General features: G+C 40.3%; 1 protein-coding gene across 1 annotated transcript in view; it reads right to left on the reverse strand.

Moving 5' to 3' along the window:
• NME7 (NME/NM23 family member 7) overlaps positions 1-26431 on the reverse strand; it is a 226717-nt gene that overhangs the window by 46219 nt on the left and 154067 nt on the right. Inside the window, exon 11 of the mRNA XM_043924726.1 lies at positions 9768-9875. Within this exon, the coding sequence (XP_043780661.1) occupies positions 9768-9875 (108 nt within the window). The remainder of the gene's footprint in view (positions 1-9767; positions 9876-26431) is intronic.

The raw sequence follows: 26431 nt of genomic DNA on the forward strand, positions 1-26431 counted from the left end.
ACCCACCAGGATCCGCTGTCCATGGGATTTCCCAGGCAAGAATACTGGATTGGGTTGCCATCACCTTCTCCAGGGGATCTTCCTGACCCAGGGATCGAACCTGCATGTCCTGCTTTGGCAGGTGGATTCCTTGCCACTGAGTCACCTGGGAAGTAGATAAGGCTATGAAAGCAAAATCACTCAGTTGTATCCGACTCTTCACGACCCCACGGACTGTAGCCCACCAGGCTCCTCAATCCATGGAATTTTCCAAGCAAGAATACTGGAGTGGATTGCCATTTCCTTCTCCAGGGGATCTTCCCAACCCAGGGATTGAACCCAGGTCTCCCTCACTGCAGGTAGACTCTTTACCATCTGAGCCACCAGGGAAGCCACCAGATAAGGCTATGCTACAGATCACCTCAAATTTCAGAGGTTGTTCCTATTTCTGATTCTCACTGAGTTTTCAAAGCAAAATAACCTCTTTGCTGACCTACCCACAGGGTCTAGGTTTCTCTCAAAAGCAGGATCATGACCAAATTTTTCCAAAAAGTTTGAAGGGCAGTGGTTTCCAAATGTTCATTTAATTATTAGCTACATCAAAATCATCTACAACATAAAAATGCATTTATAGGAAATGGATCCAAGATCCACTTACCCAGAACCTTCTAAGATGGAGCTCCTAGTGCATGTGGTTTTAAAAACTCCACAGGTGATTTTGATGTGCCATGAACTGGGAACCATTGCACTAGGGCAGTGGTTCTCAGCCTTTAGGGGAATCACCAGGAGGGCCTGTTAAAGTATAGATTCCTGGGCTTGAGCTCCAGAATTTCTGAGCCAGCAGGTCTACACTAGGGCTGGAGAATTTAAGTCCCACTAAATTCTCAAGTGATGGAGATGCTGCTGGTCAGAGATGAAGCTTGAAAACTACCGTACTAGGGGAGGGCAGGGGCCAAGTCTACTGGAGACCTGGTCCCTGACTGAACACCCCTATTACCCTGTTGATCTCCTATGGCAGACTCTGCTCTTCATCCCCTCCCTTTATGCATTCTAGCCAAAACTTGATTTTGCTGGAGGTAGTAATGCTCTCAACTAACAGAACTACATTGATCAGCTTCCCTTGAAGAAGGGGGTGGCTCTGGGACTAAATTCCAGCAAACAAGTCTTAAGCAGGAGTTGTTGGGTGGGGTTTCTGGAAAAGCATATTAAAGCTGGTGGGGAGGAGGGTGATGGCTGAGCTGGCATTTTCCACCTTTTGCCCCTTGCTCTTCCTCTTTTTCAAGCCTGGAACACAGAAGTGATGATTGTAGTTTCCACAACATCCTGGGATATATTCTACAGAGTGTCAAGAAAGTTCCCCGACAATTTAACACAGTAACATTTCTGCAGCAGTGTGAACAGTCACATTAAGTGGGTTATATGAAAATTACATCTGCGGGCTCCACACACATGGGGTATGAAGGGTGGACTACATTTTGTATAAGGGGCTTGATCATCCACAGATTTTGGCATCCACAGGAGTCCTGGAAACAACCCATACAAATATTGAGGGAAAGGGAAAAGGGAAAGTTGCTCAGTTGTGTCCAACTCTTTGCGACCCCATGGACTATACAGTCAATAAAATTCTCCAGGCCAGAATACTGGAGTGGGTAGCCGTTCCCTTCTCCATGGGATCTTCCCAACCCAGGGATCGAACCCAGGTAGGATGTCATATATAAGATCAGGTTAGGCTCTGCTATCAACTTACAAAAATAACTTTGGTCTCAGAAATGTTGGTTTCACAAAGATGGTAGTTTCTGTACTAGCATCTTTGCTTGGAGCTAATCTTGTTTCACTCCCTCAGGCTATCTGTCATATCCACCATGGTCTCTGTGGTTGTCACTTCTACACTCTGCACCCCACCCCCACCCGACCCCCCAAGAAAAACGTCTTTTGAAGTTCTTGCGGCTATTCCCACTGTCATGGCCATTCAGGCTACCAGAATCTGTTCCTGAATTATCTTAATAGCCTTCTCCCTAGGGGGTCTGCCTCCCTCCAGATTGATTTCCCCAACTCCGCTTTGATTTGCTCTCCATGCTGTAGCCAGAGTGACCATATGACACAGAAATGATTATGCTAATCCCCTGCATAAAACATATATTTGGATTTCTGTTGCCCTCTGGATAAAGTTCAGATGTCTTACTAGGACATTACAAGCCCCTTGTTGATTTTTCAACCTTTATCTCTTGTCATTTTCCATGTCAAGGTCAAAGCCCCTGCCTTACTAAACTATTTTTAGATCTCTTAGAGAAAGCTTTTCGCTCTTGTCTTTGTACAAGTTGTTCCCTCTTGGACAATGTACTAGTAAAAATCATAACTCTTCCTTCAAGATAGAAACTAAAGCTAAAGATAAATTATGAGTGTTAGTGTGTGCAGAGGCCTACACTAACCAAAGCCAAAAAATCCAGGCCTGTCCAATCATCTTATTCACCACCTACCTATGTTTATTTCTGGTTAATGCTTGATTCTTTTTCTTCTAGAAAGTACTAGAAGAAGCAATGAAGAAATAATTACATAACCAAATTCAGACTTGTGTTGATCGACTATTCATACATACAATGAAATACTTAATGTATTTCTTAAATTTTCATTTTATAGCTACAGAAGTGATATAACGAAGTGACAGAACATCTGGAAAAGAAACACAGAGAAAAGGTCCACATTTTCATCATTCTAAAAAACAATTACTATGATTATTGTCTCCTAGAAGGAAAGCTCCCTGAGGGCAAGAGCTACACTTATCCTATTTACTGCTGTGTCCCCAGTGCTGTGTTTTAGTTCTGTTAAAAATGTAAATATCTGGATGAGTGACTGATACATCATTTTGGTGTATATAATTCAAGATTCAAACATATTTGAATTTTCTACCATACACCTATCAGGCAAATTTGATTATTTCAATTACAGTACACTTTACAATAAACTGTTGAAGATAATCAGAGAAAGACAGACCTGGGAACAGACTACAGAAGTAAATGAAAGGCAGAGAAATATACTTTTTCAATAAGGCTTTGGGAGAGATGAAGAAAGCAAGGAGAAAATAAAACTGACCCTCAGAAGTATTTGTATCATCAATGACATGGGTAGGAGGAGGACTAACACACTGAAGGCAGGGGAGACGCAAAGCAAAAAGGTATCATGTATTTTCATGGACAGAGAGGCAACAGATGACACTGCAAACAGAATACATGCCATACCATCAAATAAAAATGTCAGTATCTGGTCAGGACTGTAGGTGGAAGCCATCTAGAGAGGTTTCTTATGAGCAAAGGAATGAATGGATCAATTAAATAACAACCTGTCCTTATTATCTTCAAAGGTGTCAAGGTCATAAAAGTCAAGGAAAATCTGAGGAACTGTTCTAGACTGTAAGACACTAAAGAGAGAACTAAATGCAATGCAAGATTCTGACCTGAACACTTTGCTATTAAAGATCCATTTATTATTGATTGGAAAACTCAGAGTTTGAAGATTCCATAGAAGTAATGTATCAACATTAATTTCCTAAAGTAGATGCTTATGATATGGTTATGATACATCATTTTGGAGAAAAGGAGAAGAAGAAACATATACCCATTTGAATGCAGAGTTCCAAAGAATAGAAAGGAAACATAAGAAAGCCTTCCTCAGAATAGAGGAAAACAATAGAATGCAAAAGACTAGAGAGCTCTTCAAGAAAATTAGAGATACCAAGGGAAAATTTCATGCAAAGATGGGCTCAATAAAGGATAGAAGTGGTATGGACCTAATAGAAGCAGGAGATATTAAGAAGAGGTGGCAAGAATACACAGAAGAACTATACAAAAAAGATCTTCATGACCCAGATAACCGTGATGCTGTGATCACTCACCTAGAGCCAGACAATGCGAAGTCAAGTGGGCCTTACGAAGCATCACTATGAACAAAGCTAGTAGAGGTGATGGAATTCCAGTTGAGCTATTTCAAATCCTAAAAGATGATGTTGTGAAAGTGCTGCACTTAATATGCCAGCAAATCTGGAAAACTCAACAGTGGCCACAGGACTGGAAAAGGTCAGTTTTCATTCCAATCCCAAAGAAAGTGAAAGTGAAAGTCACTCAGTCATGTCCGACTCTTTGTGACCCCATGGACTATAAGGTCCATGGAATTCTCTAGCCCAGAATACTAGAGTGGGTATCCTTTCCCTTCTCCAGGGGATCTTCCCAACCCAGGGATCAAACCCAGGTCTCCCACATTGCAGGCGGATTCTTTACCAGTTGAGCCACAAGGGAAGCCCAAAGAAAGGCAAGGCCAAACAATGTTCAAACTACTGCACAACTGCACTCATCTCACACGCTAGCAAAGTAATGCTCAAAATTCTCCAAGCCAGGCTTCAACAGTATGTGAACTGTGAACTTGCAGATGTTCAAGCTGAATTTAGAAAAGGCAGAGGAACCAGAGATCAAATTGCCAACATATGCTGGATCATTGAAAAAGCAAGAGAGTTTCAGAAAAAACACCTACTTTATTGATTACACCAAAGCCTTTGACTGTGTGGATCACAACAAACTGTGGAAAATTCTTCAAGAGATGGGAATACCAGACCACCTGACCTGTCTCCTGAGAAATCTGTATGCAGGTCAAGAAGCAACAGTTAGAAATGGACATGGAAAAACAGACTGGTTCCAAATCGGGAAAGGAGTACGTCAATGCTGTATATTGTCACCCTGCTTATTTAACTTACATGCAGAGTACATCATGCGAAATGCCGGGCAGATAAAGCAGAAGTTGGAATCAAGATTGCTTGGAAACGTATCAGTAACCTCAGATATGCAGATAATGCCACCCTTATGGCAGAAAGCGAAGAACCAAAGAGCCTCTTGATGAAAGTGAAAGAAGAGAGTGAAAAAGCTGGCTTAAAACTCAACATTCAGAAAACTAAGATCATGGCATCTGGTCCCATCACTTCATGGCAAATAGATGGGGAAACAATGGAAACAGTGACAGACTTTATTTTTGGGGGCTCCAAAATCACTACAGATGGTGACTGCAGCCATGAAATTAAAAGATGCTTGAGCCTTGGAAGAAAAGCTATGACCAAACTAGACAGCATATTAAAAAAATAGAGACATTACTTTGCCAACAAAGGTCCATCTAGTCAAAGTTATGGTTTTTCCAGTAGTCATGTGTGAATGTAAGAGTTGGACTATACAGAAAGCTGAGCACTGAAGAACTGATGCTTTTGAACTGTGGTGTTGGAGAAGACTCTTGAGAGTCCCTTGGACTGCAAGAAGATCCACCCCATCCATCCTAAAGGAAATCAGGATGATTATTCATTGGAAGGACTGATGCCGAAGCTGAAACTCCAATGTTTGGCCACCTGATGCAAAGAACGAGTTCATTAGAAAAGACCCTGATGCTGGGAAAGATTGAAGGCAGGAGGAGAAGGGGACGACAGAGGATGAGATGGTTGGATGGCATCACCAACTCAATGGACATGAGTTTGAGCAAGCTCCGTGAACTGGTGATGGACAGAGAAGCCTGGCATCCTGCAGTCCACGGGGTCACAAAGAGCTGGATATGACTGAATGAACTGAACTGATATGGTTATGTAGGAAAATATTCCTTTATGTTAAAAATACACACTAAAATATTCAGAAAAATGGTATGTTATGTTGGCAACTTAATTCCAGACATTTATTTTTTTTAAAAAACTTTGTATACTAAGCTTGAAATTACTTTTTAAAAAAATTAGAATCTTGAAAGTTGGGTCTTGACATCAGTACTTTAAAAACTGCCCAGTGATCCTAACATACAACCAAGGCTAGAAACCGCGGCTGTAGAGTCTTCATTATCAACATTAAAGAAAAAAGGTTAGATATTAGTACATGAACTATAATTTATTTAAGCAAACTCTTCCATCTTTTCTTTCAAAAATGACTTAGCAAAGAGTTTCTATAGGCCAGACAAGATAGAATCTCTTCCCTACAAGTACCAAGTCTCATGGGGAATAATATATAAACAAAATAAGTGCTGAAATAATATAATTGTTATCATTTGTTCAACAAGTAACATGTGTTAGGTACTATGCTATATGATAGGTCTGACACTGCTATTATCTTCCTTTTACAGAATGAGGAATCCTAGGCACAATGAATTGAGTAATTTGCCCTAGACCCTAGGGCCTAGAGCACAGATCTATGTTGACTCTTGACCACACTGATGTATTAAGAGGAAAGGAAAGTGCTATGAAAACACACAGATGGACCTTTACTGCAGACTACAGGCATCAAGGAAGCTTAATCAGAGGAAGAACATCAGATGCATCTTTAGATATGCACTCTATTTTCAATATATTTACCCAAAATACTTCTTTTTATTTTATTATTATTATTATTTGCCACACCACTTGCTGGATCTCAGTTCCCCGACCAGGGATTGGACCCAGGCCCTAGTAGTGAAAGAACCTAGTCCTAACCACTGGGCAACCAGAGAATTCCCTCATATCACTTTTTAAAAAAATTTCTCTTTAAACTTTTTATTTTGTATTGCGCTATATCTGATTAACAATACTGTGATAGTTTCAGGTGAATGGCAAAGGGACTCTGCCACACATATACATGTATCCATTCTCCCCCAAACTCTTCTCCCATCTGGGCTGCCGCATAACAGTGAACAGAGTTCCATGTACCACCAATACTTCTTAAATGAACTTCCCATTTATTAGTTGTGCTGCTATCTCTCCCCTTTGGTGTGATTCTAGGTAGAATTCTGGGACAAAGTATATGAAAAAATCTCATGGCTTTCAATACCCATTACCACATAGCTGTCATCAACAATATGAGGGTATCTATTTTACCGTAGTCTTACCAGAAGTGGACACTGATACTTTAAAACTTCTTTGCCACAAGTAGAAAACTACTATTTCTTTATTACAAGTTAAGCTAAACATTTTCCATTAATGCTTTCTGTAAAGCATAAGTTTAATATCTTCATAATTACTACCAGTAGTCTCTGTGCCAAAGAAGGCAATGGCACCCCACTCCAGTACTCTTGCCTGGAGAATCCCATGGACTGAGGAGCCTGGTAGGCTACAGTCCATGGGGTTGCAAAGAGTCGGACACGACTGAGCAACTTCACTTTCACTTTTCACTTTCATGCACTGGAGAAGGAAATGGCAACCCACTCCAGTGTTCTTGCCTGGAGAATCCCAGGGACGGCGGAGCCTGGTGGGCTGCCGTCTATGGGGTCGCACAGTCAGACACGACTGAAGCGACTTAGCAGCAGCAGCAGTCTCTGTGCATGGTACCAGCAAAATAACATCTTAGAATGTCTCATACTAAACTGAGGCTGTCATTTTTCCCTATAACCACAAAAGTGGCTGTGTCACAATAGCTTCATTCAATTACATCAGATTTTTACACTCACGCTAAGATCCTTGACCTCTAAGACTTAATGTAAACTCAGTGAGGACAGAAAAAATGTCTTGTTTGATTTTGAAATCCTATTTCAACGTCAGCAAGTTAAAACACACTCTATAATTCTTTGCTGTAAGAATAACTAAATAATGGATAGTGACAAAATATAAATTGACACCGTATTTTCTGAGCTCCACACACGTGACACAAATAAATTTAGCTCAGTAAACATCACATGAGAAAAAGGAGAAGTAGGCTGTTCCTTCTTTCCATATAACTAGGGCACCCGTGATTCCAGTGTGCCAATGACGGTTCTTATTTATACCTTTTGTTCTCACATCCTGTCTACTTAATTCTGGATTAGGCAACACATTTTATGGTCACTCTACATCAAAAGGATATTCCTTTCATGAATAGTAGATCTAAGTGCAAAGGAAAGCTCCTGCCCAGAGAGCTTGTCTTTGTGTCATTTTGAATTTCACTTTAAAAACCTATAAGCAGATAATTCTTTGGGCCTCATGGGCTTTTTTTTTTTCCCCTTAAATAATATTTTACACTTGAAGCTAAGTAACAATCTGCAAATAGTTAATCCCTAACTAACAGAATATCCTGATGGTATCAGCACTCTTTATTCCATTTTGTTGATAAGAGAAGTGACGAATGGAAAGAAAAAGTGACTTATTCCAGGGCACATCAAGTATGAATTATCAGCAAGGTGAAAGGAGGCTGTTGGAGCTCCAGTTTCTGGTTTTTGATTAATTCTCTGAACCACACAGCCATTAATCTGCAATTAGATCTCCTGTGTAGTTTGGTTTGAGATTTTAATCACTTAGTAAATGGCTTTGTAAACTGCAGGCCATAATAACCTATTTCAAATTGTATGAGCAAAATCACAAGCATACCTTGGATAATATTTTTTAATGGGCATAAAATTCATGGTTAATAATATTTCAATTTCACTGAACAACACTCTGAATTCAAGCCTAATCTATAGTTCCTAAGTTATCAGAAGGCAAAAGGAATATTTATAAAATAGGTGAAGTATAAAGTAAATAGTTAATACTTTGGGTAATTAAAAACAAAATTGTTACATTTTCACTTTTCAGAAGTGTGCATGCCTACATTTCATTCCACAGTGCAGTTTGGACAAAATTTTAGCAGATTAACATCCCAAATTATAACAGTCTTAATGGAGCTAGCAAAGTCATTCTTTATAGCCACTAAAACAAAAACTCATGGAAATAAATGTAATACACTATGTCTAAGACCCATATATAAAAGAGGCATACCATATATGCATTTGATGAACTATTATTATACTTTTGTCACACCCAGATTAATTTATAAACATACTGTAAAGTCAGTCAAGATCCCATTGGCATCTTGTGAGGGTGGGATAAGAAACTGGTAAACTCATGTAAAGTTCATTCGGAGGAATAAATTTTAGAGAATAAACAGGAAAATGTTTTAAAAGTATAAATAAACTACAACAATAAAAAATAGTATTTTTCTGGCACAGACCAATGGAATAAAATGCAAAGTTAAGAAATAGGCACAGGTGCATAAAGTATTCAATAAATGAAAAATAACAATGAAAGAACAGAAGGATTTAAAAAGCAATGTTGTGACAGCTGACTGTATCCATACCTCACATCATTCAACAAATAAATTCCAGGTGAGATGAATGTCTCAGTGTAAGAAAGCAAAAACAAAATGTTTGGGAAGGCTTTTCTACATATGACTTCAAAGATAAAAAGACTGATAGATTTGATATAAAACATAATGCTTATTGAAATAAATATGTATTAAGGACAGCAATCAATTTTCTGCCGTTCATGCTATAATCACTTAAATTCATCATTTGTCTTTTAATTTCATTTAGCACCTTGACACAAAAAACTTTTTAAACTATAAGAAGTTAAAAATACCAGTCTCTTCTCTAAGGTCTCTTTCCTTTAGCTGTGAAATGATTTTCTTAACCCCAAACCAGAACAATTTTCACTTCATTTTCTTGTAATTTTTTTCATTGTTTCTTATGTTAATTAAACAAACGAGAAGTCAAAATACAGCTTTGTCCTATATTATTTGTTTGATTTGAGGATGTTAATTAACTTCTCTGACATGATAATGTCAGCCTGTTAGAGTTGTTGTTAAGATTAAAATACTTTCTATAAAACATTTATCATATTTATTACAGAACCTATTACAAACAGCATCCTACCACTTGGTCGTTTAACACTACAGTCTGAAGTTATCAGATGGCTAAAGAACATTGTAATCCAAGAGTACTAAAAGGTTCTTTATACACTAGAACTGCTGAGATTATTTATGAGCTTGAAATATAAATAGGGTATTTACCCTTCTTCATCTTACCTCTAATAGACCATCCTCTGGCAGATCCGTACAGTGGACAGCATTCTGGATCTTAGTTTTACCAAAGATTGCCCGTAGGGTTCCAGGGCGTAAATGTCGGGCAATTTCCTATTAAAAACACATTCACATAGAGATTACAGTCAGTCATGTAGTGTTAATTAAAAAGAAAAAAACCACCAGCTGTATCAAACACCTGAATTATCCATTAATGAGATACATGTATATGTTGCTGGTAATGATTTTTCCTAGAAACAGCACGAATGCATGAAAACTGAGCAAGGAACATTCTCAGTTGACTCAAATACTTTGACCTGGCCCAGTGTAACATCCACTGTAATCTATGTTGAAGGCAACAATAATTACGTCTCTTATCAGCAAACTATGGGAATCACATAAAATATGAACCCAGTTCATTACTGTGAGAGATTTGTATTTTATAAAGACAATAGAGATGCTAATGACTTAATTTAAAATGAACTAGTCTGACAGCATTGATTTCAAAAGGTGTTTTTTTAAAATGTAACAGTTGTATCAGTTTAGTGCTACCTCACACTTAGGGGAAAAAAGTTACAAATAACTCATAAAATTGTGGGTAAAAGAAATGAGGTTAAAAAAACTGAAGACCTGGGAATATCAGTGATATACTTAACAGTCTTTGTTTTTCTAAGTTAAAGTTTTTCTAAAACCCTATTTTAATTTTGAAATATATTGTACATGCAAAACAGGCATTGGCTGCACATGAATATTTATGAATAATAATGAAACAAATACCTGTGTACACACCATTGAGCAGAATTAAAATAATATTAAAATAACTTCCAAGGCCCCCTGTGTGACCCTTCCTCATTCCATCTACTCCTGGCTCCATCCAGAGGTTACCATTATTACCCTGTTATGTTTTCAAGGCATTGTTTTTCATATTTGTCCATGTAAATATGTGTAGCTGTAACTCATTTTTGTTACCATATATATTCCAGTGTATGACTGTTTAGCTGCTAAGTTGTATCCAACTGTTTTACGACCTCATGGACTGTAGCTCGCCAGGCTCCTCTGTCCACGGGATTTTCCAGGCAAGAACACTGGAGTGGGTTGCCATTCCCTTCTCCAGGGAATCTTCCCAACCCAGCAACTAAACCCACGTCTCCTGAATTTGCAGGTTGTTTCTTTACCCCTGAGCCACCAAGGAAGCCCCCAGTGTAGGACAGAACATACTTTATCTATTTTCCTGATGACTGACATTCAGTTACTCTCTCTCTCTCCCACCTCTTGCTTTATGTTCCCACCTCTCTCTCTCTAGCTCACACACACACATGCGCGCACACACAAACAATTCTGCTACAAGCATTTTTGTACATGGTGCACATGTGCAGTTTTCCTGTAATCTTAGGGTATACACATACTCAGTTTCCCTAAGTACTGCCAAACTACTTTCTTAAAGAGCTGAAACAATTTGCCCTCAATCATCAGTGCATACAAGAGTTAAGGAATTTTACTGCAAAGGGGAGAGAAATCTAGCAGTGCTGGAGAGAGAGGTGGGATAAAGAGAGGGTTTTGGTGTGGGTTTTTTTTTTTTTTTTTTTTTGAGAGAGAGAGAGGGGATGTGACTTTTAAAGTTGGAGAAATAATAGCATGGTTCTATGCTGATAGGAACGATCCAACAAAGGGGAAAACTGATGAAGCAGAAGGGAGAAGAGTTGTTGGAGAGATGGAAGCAAGTGACTAAGTAGACAAGTTGGCCTTATCTAAGAGCATGAAGCATTCATCCTAAACATCAAGACAGTACATGGGCCAAGTTATAGCTGTGGGTTTATGTGGAAGCTGGAACTTATGGAAGTTCTTTCTCTACTTTCAAGTTTTACTGAGGTATAACTTACATATGATAACATGCATTGGCTTTCAGTGTACTGCCCCATGAATTCTGCCAAACGTATACACTCAGAAACTGTCATCTTAAACAGAATATAGAATATTTCTAAAGTTTTTTGATTCATTTTGACTATTTTCAAGTGAAAAAAGTCAGCAAGATTGTCACCAACTGAGAGGGAGGACAGGGAGGAAGTTTTGGGGATCTGAGGAGAGAAAAGAAGGTATGAGATAACATTTTAAAAGGGGAGAAAAGTGAATGAACTAGAAAAATGGATGTGACTGCACTAGGGCCCTCGTGAGGTCAGTGATCACAAAAGAGAGATTTTTCAGAAAGCTGGGTGTTCTCCAGTCACGGACACAGGCAAAGGGGGGGCAGAAAGCTGAATTTAACGAGGGCTGGGGTTTTACCAAAAACAACACGGGAGAGGGGTATAAACAATACCCTGAGAAGGGAGGCTCAGGGTGTATGTAAGAAAACAATGATGATGATGATGGACAAACATTTTTTTAATTGAGGAAGAAAGTAAAGTGGGGGAGGACAAGGAAAAGGGTGAGACACAATGAAAAGGTAGATCAGTGCATCAGAGCTCCTAGTGGGATGGGATGATTTATGGAAATCTGTGGGTTAGAAGAAATGAGCTGGAGAGTTAAGAGAGTGGATATTTGAAATTGGAATTACTGGGGGTGGGCAGAGATGGGGTTACAAAGTTTTATAATGACCAATTTTAAGGTATAACCATGCTGAGGTCAGGTGGAAGGAAAAAAGGTTGAAAGAAAGGAGGAAAACAGCTGGAGAGACCAAGGTATGGAATGGACTGTGCTGTGCCGGGCTGGGCTTAGTCACTCAGTTGTGTCTGACTCTGTGCAACCCCATGGACTGCAGCCCACCAGGCTCCTCTGTCCATGGGGATTCTCTAGGCAAGAATACTGGAGTGGGCTGTCATGCCCTTTTCCAGGGGATCTTCCCAACCCAAGGATCAAACCCAGGTCTCCTGTATTACAGGTGGATTCTTTACTGTCTGAGTCACCAGAGAAGCCCTAAGGAATGGATTACCTGTATGAATATGCAAATCACCAAGAATTATGACAGGTGTAGGGTATGGTGCTGGGCACTACCATGCTGAGCAGTGTTCACAGCGGTGATTTCATCACTTCAGCACATTTTAAAGGCATGCATTTAATTACTTAAGTCATAGTTTCAAGGTTTCTATCAAATGTCAGTTACAAACGTCTCAAGTTTAAGAAAAACGTTTTGATCAACTAGGAAATAAGGATGACTTTACTTTTTATTTCATATTCATTATTTTCATTCTGTTCCTCATAATTGTCTGGGAATGAAGTACCCGATATTCAACACCTACTCTACTTTTGTGGTGGTAAGCTGCCATTCTGTGAAATAAAATGTACTTTGGAAAATTATGAAAGGTGAGTGAAAGGTGAGTACTTCTTTTCTTTTCCTTATTGTTTCAGATTAGGGGAAAAACTTTGAAGTGACTCACTCTGAAATACCACTATCACGTAGGTGTCTGCTATGTGCACAGCACTTGAACTCTGAAAAGACTGGTGTGTTGGAGGGATGTTGTACTGTGGTCAGAGAGTGCAGTTTCTTTGGTTTTCTTTTGAAAGGATTTGTCAGATTTTCTCTGTGTCCTAATGCACAGTCAATTTTAGTGAAGGTCTCATGGATAGTGGGGGCTTCCCAGGTGGTACAGGGGTAAAGAATCCACCTGCCAATGCAGGAAACAAGGGTTCAATCCCTGGGTTGGGAAGATCCCCTGGAGTAAGAAATGGCAACCCACTCCAGTATCCTTGCCTAGAGAATCCTATGGTCAGAGGAGCCTGGTAGGCTACAGTACACAGGGTCACAGACAGACACAACTGAACACGCATGCACACACACATGGGTAGTGGATATCAACTCTGAGGTGGACATTTGCATGCAGGAAGTTTATTGGGGAGTAGCCTCAGGATCTATACTTGTGGGGAAGTGAGGAAAACAAGACTGGGCAGAGAAGTTGAAGTTCAATGCAGTAACAGCAGTTACCCCAGGTAATCCTACAAGGAGCTCTGGAGCTTCAGAGTTGTCCTCAACTGAAACAAACAGGTCAGACTTTCATTTCTCCAAATTGACAAATCACTGGACAGAGGCCACTCCAAGGAAGGGGGCATGTCTTTGGACAGATGGCTTTTCTTCGGCAGACAGCAGTCTCTAGAGAGGGACTTAACTGTATTACTGTCAGCTGCTAACACTCCCAGCAGCTGGGGATTGTGCATTTCAGTCCTGAAGGGCAGATGGGGATCTGAGCAGCCCTCCATGGCATCTACTAATTACATACATACAAACATATACACACACAGACAGGCACACATGCACATGTATGTATAATGCATGTGGTATATACAGCATGTAGACAAAACACATGTAGACTACTGAAATTGGATTACCACTCTTTTTAGGTAATTTTTTTCTCTTTTCTGGAAGGTTTTGAATTATCTCTTTATCTAGGCATTGGCCATTTACTGGTCATTCTCCTCCATACTCAATAGTCCAGTCTAATTTGAAGATACATATTTTCAGTTTATTATTTCTTTTATTGTTTTCTCTTCTCCATTTTATTTCTTCCTTCTTTTAGCCAGCCATTGTAACAGATATTGAAACTGCTGGTTCTATCTTGCCTCTCTCTTTTTATATTCTCCATCTAATTGTCTTTCTGTGTTATATTCTGGGAGAATTCCTCCATTTGACCTGTCAGCTCAATAATCTGCCTTTAAACTGGGTCCGTTGCAGAATTCTACTCATTTTCTAAGTATTTTTAACATTTCAAAAATTATATTTTAAGTTTTCTGTATTTATAATTATTTTTATGGATCTAATATTCTCTTTCTGGGGATGCTGACTATATTAAAGACTCTTGTTGAGTGAGTGAAGTCGCTCAGTCATGTCTGACTCTTTGCCACCCCGTGGACTGTAGCCTACCAGGCTCCCCCATCCATGGGATTCTCCAGACACGAATACTGGAGTGGGGTGCCATTTCCTTCGCCAAAAGAAAGTTTGTTGTGTTTGGTGTCTTCTTTATGGTATGAATTAACTGCAAATGGTTGGAACTCCTGACTCTTTATCTTTGGAATTCTCTGTTTACCTGTCACGGAGGGTAGGGACATACCAACGTGTAAGGTATGCTCATTGTTTTTCTTAAGGAAGCAGGGCTTCTCATTTTTCCCGGGTGTCACTAGCTACCTACCTACCACATTACCTCTAGCTAAAGCCCCACATTCATGGCCTTGGGCTGTGGCTAAAAGCATCAGCTGTCCTCTGTTCAGCATAAGCAAGCAAAGGGGAAATGGCTGGACTCTGAGACTCTTCATGCGGCCTCCTCACCCATCACCCTGCTAATGGCTCCAGGCCCCTCCCGGGCATCCTGTCCACATTGTCTGGTGTACAGTCAGATGCCCTGCCCCTTCTGAGCAGGCCTCTCCTGGGTGCTTTAGAGTAGGCTTCTCCTTAACAGTCCAATCCTACCTGCTTTTGCCTTTCAAAGTTGATGGCCTACTAACGGTAAGCACTCTTTCTTGTTTTCCAGCTTGGCCGGAGATTTGCTCTTTTAAATAAAACAAGATAAAATACATCTCCCATAGTTTCTGAGGATTGGAAAGGGAGGGAAAGATGGGCATGTATTTCTTATCTGCCACGCTGATGAACACTCATCCTGCTGACATTTCCATTTCTCCAAGCCTAATAAGTTACCTTTAATTCACATCGGCTGCCATCATTTTGTGCGTAAAACACAGACATTATTATGCTCCTCACTTGCTGTGACCTAATGTCTCAGCTTGTTAGGGTGTCATTCATATTCCTCCACATTCTGCCTAAATCTATCCTTTAGGCCTCACACACACCTTTCCTGAAAGCTAAAATCCCAACAACATAATTTCCTCTATAAAACTAACTTGAATTCCTCCCAGAGTAATCTTTCCATTCCCACTGCTCACACAGGAATCTATGTTCCTACTATAGATCCCTGACTTGCAATCATAGCTTTTTTGTGTGCCTATTTCAGTAAGTTTCCATTAGACTCCCAACCTTTTGACACAATGTAAGACTTGCTTAATATTCTAGGTCTTATTTATGAAAGGTGAAATTTGAAAGACAGTCGCACAGTTGTGTCTGACTCTGCGATCAAATGGACTGTAACTTGCCTGGCTCCTCTGTCTATGGAATTCTCCAGGCAAGCATACTGGAGTGGGTTGCCATTTCCTTCTCCAGAGGATCTTCCCAACCCAGGCATCAAACTGGCATCTCCTGCATTGCAGGCAGATTCTTTACCAACTGAGCCACTAGGGATGGATACACAGTAAATGTTTGCTAAATATTTCTGACGGACATAAAATGCCAACACTGCTATTCAAGAAGCTAGTGTGCAGCAAGATGAAGGATAAGGACTGTGGAGAAAGGCTCTCTGGATTTGAATTGTGCTTCTGTCACTTACGAGTGGTGTGGCCATGCCATGTTGCTTAACCTTTCTGAGTGTTCTAATGTTCTCATTTGTAAAATATCGATTAAAAATAGGACTTAACTACAATGTTGTTGTGATAATTAGAGTAAGTAAAAGTATTTTAGAGCAGTTAAAGACTCTGCCTGCAGTTTGGGAGACTCTGTTTAATCCCTGGGTTGGGACGATCCCCAGGAGAAGGGAATGGCAACCCACTCCAGTATTCTTGCCTGGAGAATTCCTTGGAGAGAGAAGCCTGACAGTCTACAGCCCATGGGGTTACAAAGAGTTGGACGCGACTGAGTGACTAGCACTTTCTTTTCTTTCTGTCATATGGTAAACAATTAAGTGATGGGGAGACAGTGGAAACAGTGTCAGACTTTATTTTTTTGGACTCCAAAATCACTGCAGATGGTGACTGCAGCCATGAATTAAAAGACGCTTACTCCTTGGAAGGAAAGTTATGACCAATCTAGATAGCATATTAAAAAGTAGAGACATTACTTTGCCAACAAAGGTCCGTCTAATCAAGGCTATGATTTTTCCAGTAGTAATGTAAGGATGTGAGAGTCGGACTATAAAGAAAGCTGAGTGCCGGAAAATTGATGCTTTTGAACTGTGGTGCTGGAGAAGCCTCTTGAGAGTCCCTTCGACTGCAAGGAAATCCAACCAGTCCATCCTAAAGGAGATCAGTCCTGGGTGTTCATTGGAAGGACTGATGCTGAAGCTGAAACTCCAGTACTTTGGCCACCTCATGCGGAGAGTTGACTCACTGGAAAAGACCCTGATGATGGGAGGGACTGGGGGCAGGAGGAGAAGGGGGCGGCAGAAGATGAGATGGCTGGATGGCATCACCGACTCGATGGGCATGAGTTTGAGTAAACTCTGGGAGTTGGTGATGGACAGGGAGGCCTGGCGTGCTGCACTTCATGGGGTCGCAAAAAGTCAGACACGACTGAGTAACTAAACTGAACTGACCTGAGCATGGCTCCAAACTTAGCAATTCTAAAAGAGTTTGAGACAAAGGAAATGTTACAACCACTGCCATGATTTTATAGGCAACACTGATAACAGAATTTCATACCAAAGGCCAATGAAACAACCACTATAATTAAAACAGCAATCACTCATGTTTCCAGCCATTATTAGTGCTCTTTGGCAGAGTCCTATAATATTAGAAAGTACATGCTAAGCCCTCTTCTTGACTCCTCTGATACTCCAAATTTATCTTAGCAAACCTTAACCACCAACCATTTTTCCCATTTCCATGCAACTTTGTATTAACTAATGCAGTTACAGTTTCACATTCCTGGGAGATGAGCAACATCAGGCTAATTCACAACTAAAACAAGTTAATGAAACACCAGAAGGAATCAGAAATAGGAAAGGAAACCAGAGAAGAAATCCAAAAGCTACTTTCTATAAGTCTAAGGATCCTTCTAGAAAAAGTAATTGCAAAACTAAACACATCTACTTATATATTAGTCTCATTGAATGAACCACTGGAGAATTCACAGTAAATACTCTCATTAGCTCTAGAGACCACATGAATTATTTATGTAAGAGGAATCATTAAAATCTGGTTTGCGACCTCTGACAAGCTTCACAGCTCCCTTTTAATTAAATAGAAATTAGCTGTAATGTAAATTTATAGAACCTGAAGAGGGTCATAATTAAGTGTAATTTCAGGTGAACCATTTAGGCAATTCAACCCTATCTTCTCCACTAGGCTCCAACAGACCACACAGGTCATAGTAATCACTGCCTCCAACTGAGCTTTTGCTACTGCAGGCAGTAGTAGGCACTGGCTGAAATAAGGTCTCATCTGACACACGTATTATTTTTATACGTAAAATGATTTGGTTCTCCTGGTTCTCCTATTTTAAAATTGTTGGGCAAATCTTTTTGCTTGCTTTTATGTGACTTGCTTTGTACTTCAGCAAAACGCACAAGGACTTGTTTGTAAGTAAAGTCTGAGGACATAAACATTAATATAGAGGAAACAAACTCCTTTTCAGGAAATATTTTTCTAGTTCTTTCCTGTTTTTCCCAAAAATTACATTATAGGAGATTTAACCTTTGAAGTACAGGCTTCACTGGCAGACACTATGGATCTGATTCCAGACCATGTAACAAAGTGAGTACTGCAATCAAGTGAGCCACACAAGTTTTCTGTTTCCCAGTGCATATGTCATGTTTACAATATACTTTAGTCTACTAAGTGTGCAATAGCATTATGTCTAAAAAAAAATGAACATACCTTAACTAAAAAATAATCTGTTGCTAAAAAACGCTTGGCTTTCCCAGGTAGGACTAGTGGTAAAGAACCCGCCTGCCAATGCAGGAGACGTGAGACACGGGTCTCATCCCTGGATTGGGAAGTCACCCTGGAGGAGGGCATGGCAACCCACTCCAGTATTCTTATCTGAAGAATCCGCATGGACAGAGGAGCCTGGAGGGCTACAGTCCATAGCGTCACAAAGAATTGGACACAACAGAACCAACTTAGTTATTATTAGTTAAAAAATGCTAACCACCATCTCATCCTCAGTGATCAAAGATCACTGGTCACAGATCACTGTGACAAATATAAACAATAATGAAAAAGCACACAATATTGTTAGATCTGCCAAAATATGGCAGAGACATGAAGTGAGCAAGCGCTACTGGAAAAATAGCGTTTATAGACTTGCTTGTGGCAGGGTTGCTACAAACCTTCACTTTGTTAAAAACAAACACACAAACAAAAGACCCCATGGTATTAGTGAAGCCTAATTATGTGGAACAATAAGACAAAGTAAGCCTGTATAGACATATCACTACTGAGAAACTTGAGGGGCATTCTCAATCTCTCCCCCATGGAAAAAAAAGTGTTGTGCACAGTCTACGACACCCTGATAAAATAACTCCTGCTCAGACTTCTCTCCTAAAGAGACTTACAGCTCAATAAAGTAATGGAGCTATATAAATAAATGAAGGAATAAAGTAATGAAATAGCTAAGACCCATTCCTGGCATCTCTGACAACTGATTCACTGCCACATTCTGCCATTACAAATGCTGAACTGTGGCCCTTATCAGTCTATTTTCTATCTTCACTCTGCCACCATACTCTCATACCTAGACTATTGATTTCTTTCTGGTTCATCCACTGCTCTTGATAAATATACTCACCACAAAATAGTCAGAGTGGGCTTTATAAAAACATAAGTCAAGTTATACCATTTTCCTGCCTCATATCCTCTGATGCTTTCCTTAAGAGAAAAATCCAAAAATTTTAACATAAGCTATACAGTCCTGCATGATCGAATATCTGCTTATCTCTCCACCCTCACCTGAAATGGTCTCGTCACATCAGCCTCTTATAATTTTTCAAAGCCACTAAGCTCTTCCCTACTTCAAGCATGAAAACATATACTATTCCCTTTGAATGTTCTGGCTCAGAATTTCTTCTCCCTCTTCTTATGTTCTTTACAAATAGTTCAGAAAAAGCAACATAAATCAGCTGTGGTAGATTCTATAGAGTGGCTCTTTCAACTCTTCATTCTATCCTCCTCCTAGGTGAAAGTCAGAAATCTAAAAGCTACCTTAATGGTGCAGGTTATGTCATGCTAGTGAGATCTAAATGGCAAAACTGAGCAGAGTCCTGCTTCCACTGATGATGTCACTGGCAGACAAAGCCGGTGGCAGGAGAAATGCATGTTTGGAGGCTGTTGTGGTGGCCAGCCTCAGTGTCTGAGTGACCAGATTCCTGAAAATGAGTCAGTGGTGGTGGTGGCAGCGGAGGCAGCAGCAGCAGCAACTGCTGCTTCTAGATGCAGAAAGGCCCTTAAACTCAACAGCTCCAACGGCAGCTCCCGATGCTGGCTATGCAGCCCGTCTAACGTTTGCAAAGTCTACTTTTTCCCTGTATCAAATCCCTTTTTAAAGACTCCCTTGGCTGGTTTATTTCCAGCTCTGAACTTTTCAATGATACTTTGATGTTCCATCTCTCTTCCTCAGAAGGACAATCTCTGCTGCTACTTAGTAAGTAGGGCTTCCCAGATGGCTCAGTGGTAAAGAATCACCTGGCAATTCAGTAGATGCAGGTTCCATCCGTGGGTCAGGAAGATCCCCTGGAGAAGGAAATGGCAACCCACTCCAGTATTCTTGCTTGAGAAATCCCATGGACAGAGGAGTCTGGTGGGCTACAGTCCATGGGGTTGCAAAAGTCTGACATGACTTAGAGACTAAACAACTTAGTAAGTATCTTCTTGCCATCTGGCTTTCACCACCACTCTCTTGAAATTACTCTCTCAAAAGTCACCTGAAATAATCAGTCTTCTTGCTGAAATCTCTTATATAGCAGCAAAGTGAAAAAAGTGCCATCAGAAGTAGCATCTAGTCTGGGTACACTTTAATTTATAAAGTAGGACAGAGAGTTTATTAAAGGCTTAGGTTCAGCAATGCTAGGTTGAATTAAATGAGATAATGCCCATAAAATGTCTAATACTGTCTGACCAAACTGGAGGCACACAGAAGTAGATGAACTCATCTTCATATTTTTAAAAATAAACACTTAAAGTTATAACTAACCATGAGGCACTCACACAGTTTTTTCATTTTAAAAAGCAGATAGTATTTTATATGAATCTCACAACCTCCTACTGTATTGACAATGCAAATAGTTTTCACCTTTTGTAGATATGGATAATTTGGTTTGATGGACCACCTTAGACTTCCCACCCAGCACTAAAGAAAGGGTGTATTCAAAGATCCAACCACTTTGGTAAAACTCTTTTCAAAATTTTAATTTCCTAATTGCCCCAGGTCCACTATAAATCCCTTTAAAGTCACTATGAGCAGCTAAGATTCCATACTGAGGTTAGCACTTAAAAATCATCTAAATGCCTCCCACAGTTACCAAGAGCAGCACAGTCTAATAGATATAATAACATGAGCCACATTAAAAAGTAAAACAAGCAAAGTTAATTTTAATAATAAAGAAAGCTGAGCACCGAAAAAATGATGCTTTTGAACTGTGGTGTTGGAGAAGACTCTTGAGAGTCCCTTGGACTGCAAGGAGATCCAACCAATCCATCCTAAAGGAAATCAGTCCTGAATATTCATTGGAAGGACTGATGCTGAAGCTGAAACTCCAATACTTTGGGCACCTGATGCAAAGAACTGACTCACTGGAAAAGACCCTGATGCTGGGAAAGATTGAAGGCGGGAGGAGAAAGGGACGACAGAGGATGAGATGGTTGGATGGCATCACCGACTCAATGGACATGAGTTTGAGTAAACTCTGGGAGTTGGTGATGGACAGGGAGGCCTGGCCTGTTGCAGTCCATGGGGTTGAAAAGAGTTGGACACGAATGAGCGACTGAACCTAACTGAATACAATTTATTAAACCCTATATATCCAAAATATAATTCCAGTGAATAATATAAAAATTATTAATGAGCTATTTTACATTATTATTTCATACTAAATATTCAAAGTCCTGGGTGTACCTCACATGTACAACACATCTCAATTTGAACCAGTCATCCTTTAAGTGCTCGAGTGCTACAAGGGCATAGTGGCCACCATGTGGATAATGTAGACCTAGAGACTGGTAGCTCTCTTCTTTGACTCAGTGTACTTCTTGGCAACATTCTACTTAAAAGCTGAGCCAAAACTGCTAATATCTATACTATCAATGCCTCTTACCTAAAGGAGACTCTACATTGGACCAAAACCTCTAGGGCAATCTAGTCAAGCTTCTCATACTTCGATTCTAGGCTATAATCTTACCTTATCTCATCTTATCTATTTATCTATTATGTCTGTTGTCCACTTTTCTTCTACAACTGACATTACAAATGTACACCATTATCCTCATGCCCCATCCTTAGCTACATCTTTTCTCTCAGCAGACAGCTACATCTTTGTTTCCTGCTTCACAGAGAAAATTGAGACTATCCAGAATCATCTCCTTAAATTTTCTCTACCCAGTTACTTTTATTTGTATACTCTCCTCTCCTATTTACTGTAAAAGGAAGAAGAAGTATGTCTTTTCCTTTTAATAATTAACCCTCCTATCTCTTGGCCACTCTAAGTTAGGAAATTTGTTTCATTATAATTCCATTTCTCTTGTATTTAATATTTTCAACACTTCTCTTTCCTGCATCCTACACAAAAGCTCGTCTCTCCCATCACACATACACAAACAAACAACTTTAATTAGTCTCCCATCTCTTCCCTTCCCTTTAAGAAGTCTTAATAATCTCTGGAAGAAAAGCTATGACCAAATTAGACAGCATATTAAAAAGTAGAGCCATTACTTTGCCAACAAAGGTTCATCTAGTCAAAGTTATGATTTTTCCAGTAGTCATGTATGGATGTGTGAGTCAGACTATAAAGAAAGCTGAGTGCCAAAGAATTGATGCTTTAGAACTGTGATGTTGGAGAAGACTCTTGAGAGTCCCTTGGACTGCAAGGAGATCAAACAAGTCCACCCTAAAGGAAATCAGTCCTGAATATTCATTGGAAGGACTGATGCTGAAGCTGAAACTCCAATACTTCGGGCACCTGATGCGAAGAACTGACTCACTGGAAAAGACCCTGATGCTGGGAAAGACTGAGGGCAGGAGGAGAAGGGGATGACAGAGGATGAGATGGTTGGATGGCATCACCAACTCAAGCACGTGAGTTTGGCCAAGCTCCAGAAGTTGGTGATGGACGGGTGTCAGGGAACGTTTCACAGGAGGAGGACTACGTGCTGCTTCTCATAAACCCTCTGGGCCTTATCAATTCCTGGCAACAGGAACGAGAGGAACGGCACGCTGCTCCCAGGACTGAGGTCATAGGATGAAACACATGCATGAATCTCCTTCAGGAAACATTCTCCTTATCACAAAACTGCTTAGTCTCGATCCTCTTTCTTGAGATATGGATTGTCTCCTGACGTTAGGACCATTGTTAATCTCTTGTTCCCTTGGTAACAGTTGCTGTATGTTGGTTTTCTGATCATTATCATTGTCGAAAGAAATTCCTTGTAAAACAGCCTATATATACTCACAGAAAGATCATTAAAGCACCGTTGCTCCATCAGAGGCTTGGGTCCCCATGTCTTTCTTTCCCTCTCTCTCTCTGTCTCTCCCTCCCTCTGGCTAATTCTCTGGAGCGTGGAAACCCACCAAGCTCACTCTCCTGCCTGGGCTTTCAAGACCTCCTTGAGAGGGCACCCTGTGCCTTTGTGAGCAGTGCAAGCCCTGTCCTAGGGTTTTATTGGTTCTCTGCATAAACCAGGGAATATTAGCTTCTTTCTATCTTTCACTTTCTTATCGCTGACTCCAGACCACCACGTTCCAGTCCATTAAAGGACCACAACAGACAGGGAAGCCTGGCATGCTGCAGTCCACCAGGTTGCAGAGTCGGACATGACTGAGCAACTGAACTGAACTGAATAATCTCTACTTCCTTTATATTCTGCTTTGGCAAAGGACATCAATTATTTCCTAATTGGTCACAGAATCTCTCCATTTGTGACTTCTCTACATTCCCTTATTCCTGAAGCTCTCCCTGTACTTAGCCCACATGGCACCCAGTCCAGGTTCTCCTTATGACTCCTCAGCCCCCTTTGTTTACACATTTCTCCTGCCCCGAGTCCCCTCTTTGTTCTCTTACCTTTTGGCTCTCCCTGGGCAATCTCATTCATCAGTAATCATGTCTCTTCAGAGGACTCTTTAATCCCTAAATTTAGCCCAGTCCTCTTTACTAAATTCCAAACTGGAATATACAACTGCCTAACCAACATCAAGGCAAATTGGAAGTGGTCAAACAGGAGATGGCAAGAGTAAACGTCAACATTCTAGGAATCAGTGAACTAAAATGGACTGGAATGGGTGAATTTAACTCATATGACCATTATATCTACTACTGTGGGCAGGAATCCCTTAGAAGAAATGGAATAGCCATCATGGTCAACAAAAGAGTCCGAAATGCAGTACTTGGATGCAATCTCAAAAACAACAGAATGATCTCTGTTCATTTCCAAGGCAAACCATTCAATATCATGGTAATCCAAGCCTATGCCCCAACCAGTAATGCTGAAGAAGCTGAAGTTGAACGGTTCTATGAAGACCTACAAGACCTTTTAGAACTAACACCCAAAAAAGATGTCCTTTTCATTATAGGGGACTGGAATGCAAAAGTAGGAAGTCAAAAACACCTGGAGTAACAGGCAAATTTGGCCTTGGAGTACAGAATGAAGCAGGGCAAAGGCTAATAGAGTTTTGCCAAAAGAACGCACTGGTCATAGCAAACACCCTCTTCCAACAACACAAGAGGAGACTCTATACATGGACATCACCAGATGGTCAACACCGAAATCAGACTGATTATATTCTTTGCACCCAAAGATGGAGAAGCTCTATACAGGCAGCAAAAACAAGACTGGGAGTTGACTGTGGCTCAGATCATGAACTCTTTATTGCCAAATTCAGACTTAAATTGAAGAAAGTGGGGAAAACCACTAGACCATTCAGGTATGACCTAAATCAAATCCCTTATGATTATACAGTGGAAGTGAGAAACAGATTTAAGGGACTAGATCTGATAGACAGAGTGCGTGATGAACTATGGATGGAGGTTCATGACATTGTACAGGAGATAGGGATCAAGACTATCCCCACGGAAAAGAAATGCAAACAAGCAAAATGGCTGTCTGAGGAGGCCTTACAAATAGCTGTGAAAAGAAAAGAAGTGAAAAGCAAAGGAGAAAAGGAAAGATTTCTCCTTCTGAATGCAGAGTTCCAAAGAATAGCAAGGAAACATAAGAAAGTCTTCCTCAGTGATCAATGCAAAGAAATAGAGGAAAACAACAGAATGGGAAAGACTAGAGATCTCTTCAAGAAAATTAGAGATACCAAGGGAACATTTCATGCAAAGACGGGCTCGATAAAGAACAGAAATGGTATGGACCTAACAGAAGCAGAAGATATTAAGAAGAGGTGGCAAGAATACACAGAAGAACTGTACAAAAAAGATCTTCATGACCCATATAATCACGATGATGTGATCACTCACCTAGAGACAGACATCCTGGAATGTGAAGTCAAGTGGGCCTTAGAAAGCAACACTACGAACAAAGCTAGTGGAGGTGATGGAATTCCAGCTGAGCTATTTCAAATCCTGAAAGATGATGCTGTGAAAGTGCTACACTCAACATGCCAGCAAATTTGGAAAACTCAGCAGTGGCCACAGGACTGGAAAAGGTCAGTTTTCATTCCAATCCCTAAGAAAGGCAATCCCAAAGAATGCTCAAACTACCGCACAATTGCACTCATCTCACACTCTAGTAAAGTAATGCTCAAAATTCTCCAAGCCAGGCTTCAGCAATACATGAACCGTGAACTTTCAGATGTTCAAGCTGGTTTTAGAAAAGGCAGAGGAACCAGAGATCAAATTGCCAACATCCATTGGATCATCGAAAAAGCAAGAGAGTTCCAGAAGAACATCTATTTCTGCTTTATTGACTATGCCAAAACCTTTGACTGTGCAGATCACAACAAACTATGGAAAATTCTGAAAGAGATGGGAATACCAGACCACCTGACCTGCCTCTTGAGAAAGTTATATGCAGGTTAGGAAGCAACAGTTAGAACTGGACATGGAACAACAGACTGGTTCCAAATAGGAAAAGGAGTACGTCAAGGCTGTATATTGTCACCCTGCTGATTTAACTTATATGCAGAGTACATCATGAGAAACGCTGAGCTGGAAGAAGCACAAGCTGGAATCAAGACTGCCAGAATTATCAATAACCTCAGATATGCAGATGACACCACCCTTATGGCAGAAAGTGAAGAGGAACTAAAAAGCCTCTTGATGAAAGTGAAAGAGGAGAATGAAAAAGTTGGCTTAAAGCTCAGCATTCAGTAAACTAAGATCATGGCATCTGGTCCTATCACTTTATGGCAAATAGATGGGGAAACAGTGGAAACAGCGTCAGACTTTACCTTTGGGGGCTCCAAAATCACTGCAGATGGTGACTGCAGCCATGAAATTAAAAGACACTTACTCCTTGGAAGGAAAGTTATGACCAACCTAGATAGCATATTAAAAAGCAGAGACATTACTTTGCCAACAAAAGTCCGTCTAATCAAGGCTATGGTTTTCCAGTAGCCATGTATGGATGTGAGAGTTGGACAGTGAAGAAAGCTGAGCACCGAAGAATTGATGCTTTTGAACTGTGGTGTTGGAGAAGACTCTTGAGAGTCCCTTGGACTGCAAGGAGATCCAACCAGTCCATCCTGAAGGAGATCAGTCCTGGGTGTTCAC

Source organism: Cervus elaphus, chromosome 14, assembly GCF_910594005.1.
Source record: "Cervus elaphus chromosome 14, mCerEla1.1, whole genome shotgun sequence".
In the NCBI taxonomy this organism is placed as follows: domain Eukaryota; kingdom Metazoa; phylum Chordata; class Mammalia; order Artiodactyla; family Cervidae; genus Cervus; species Cervus elaphus.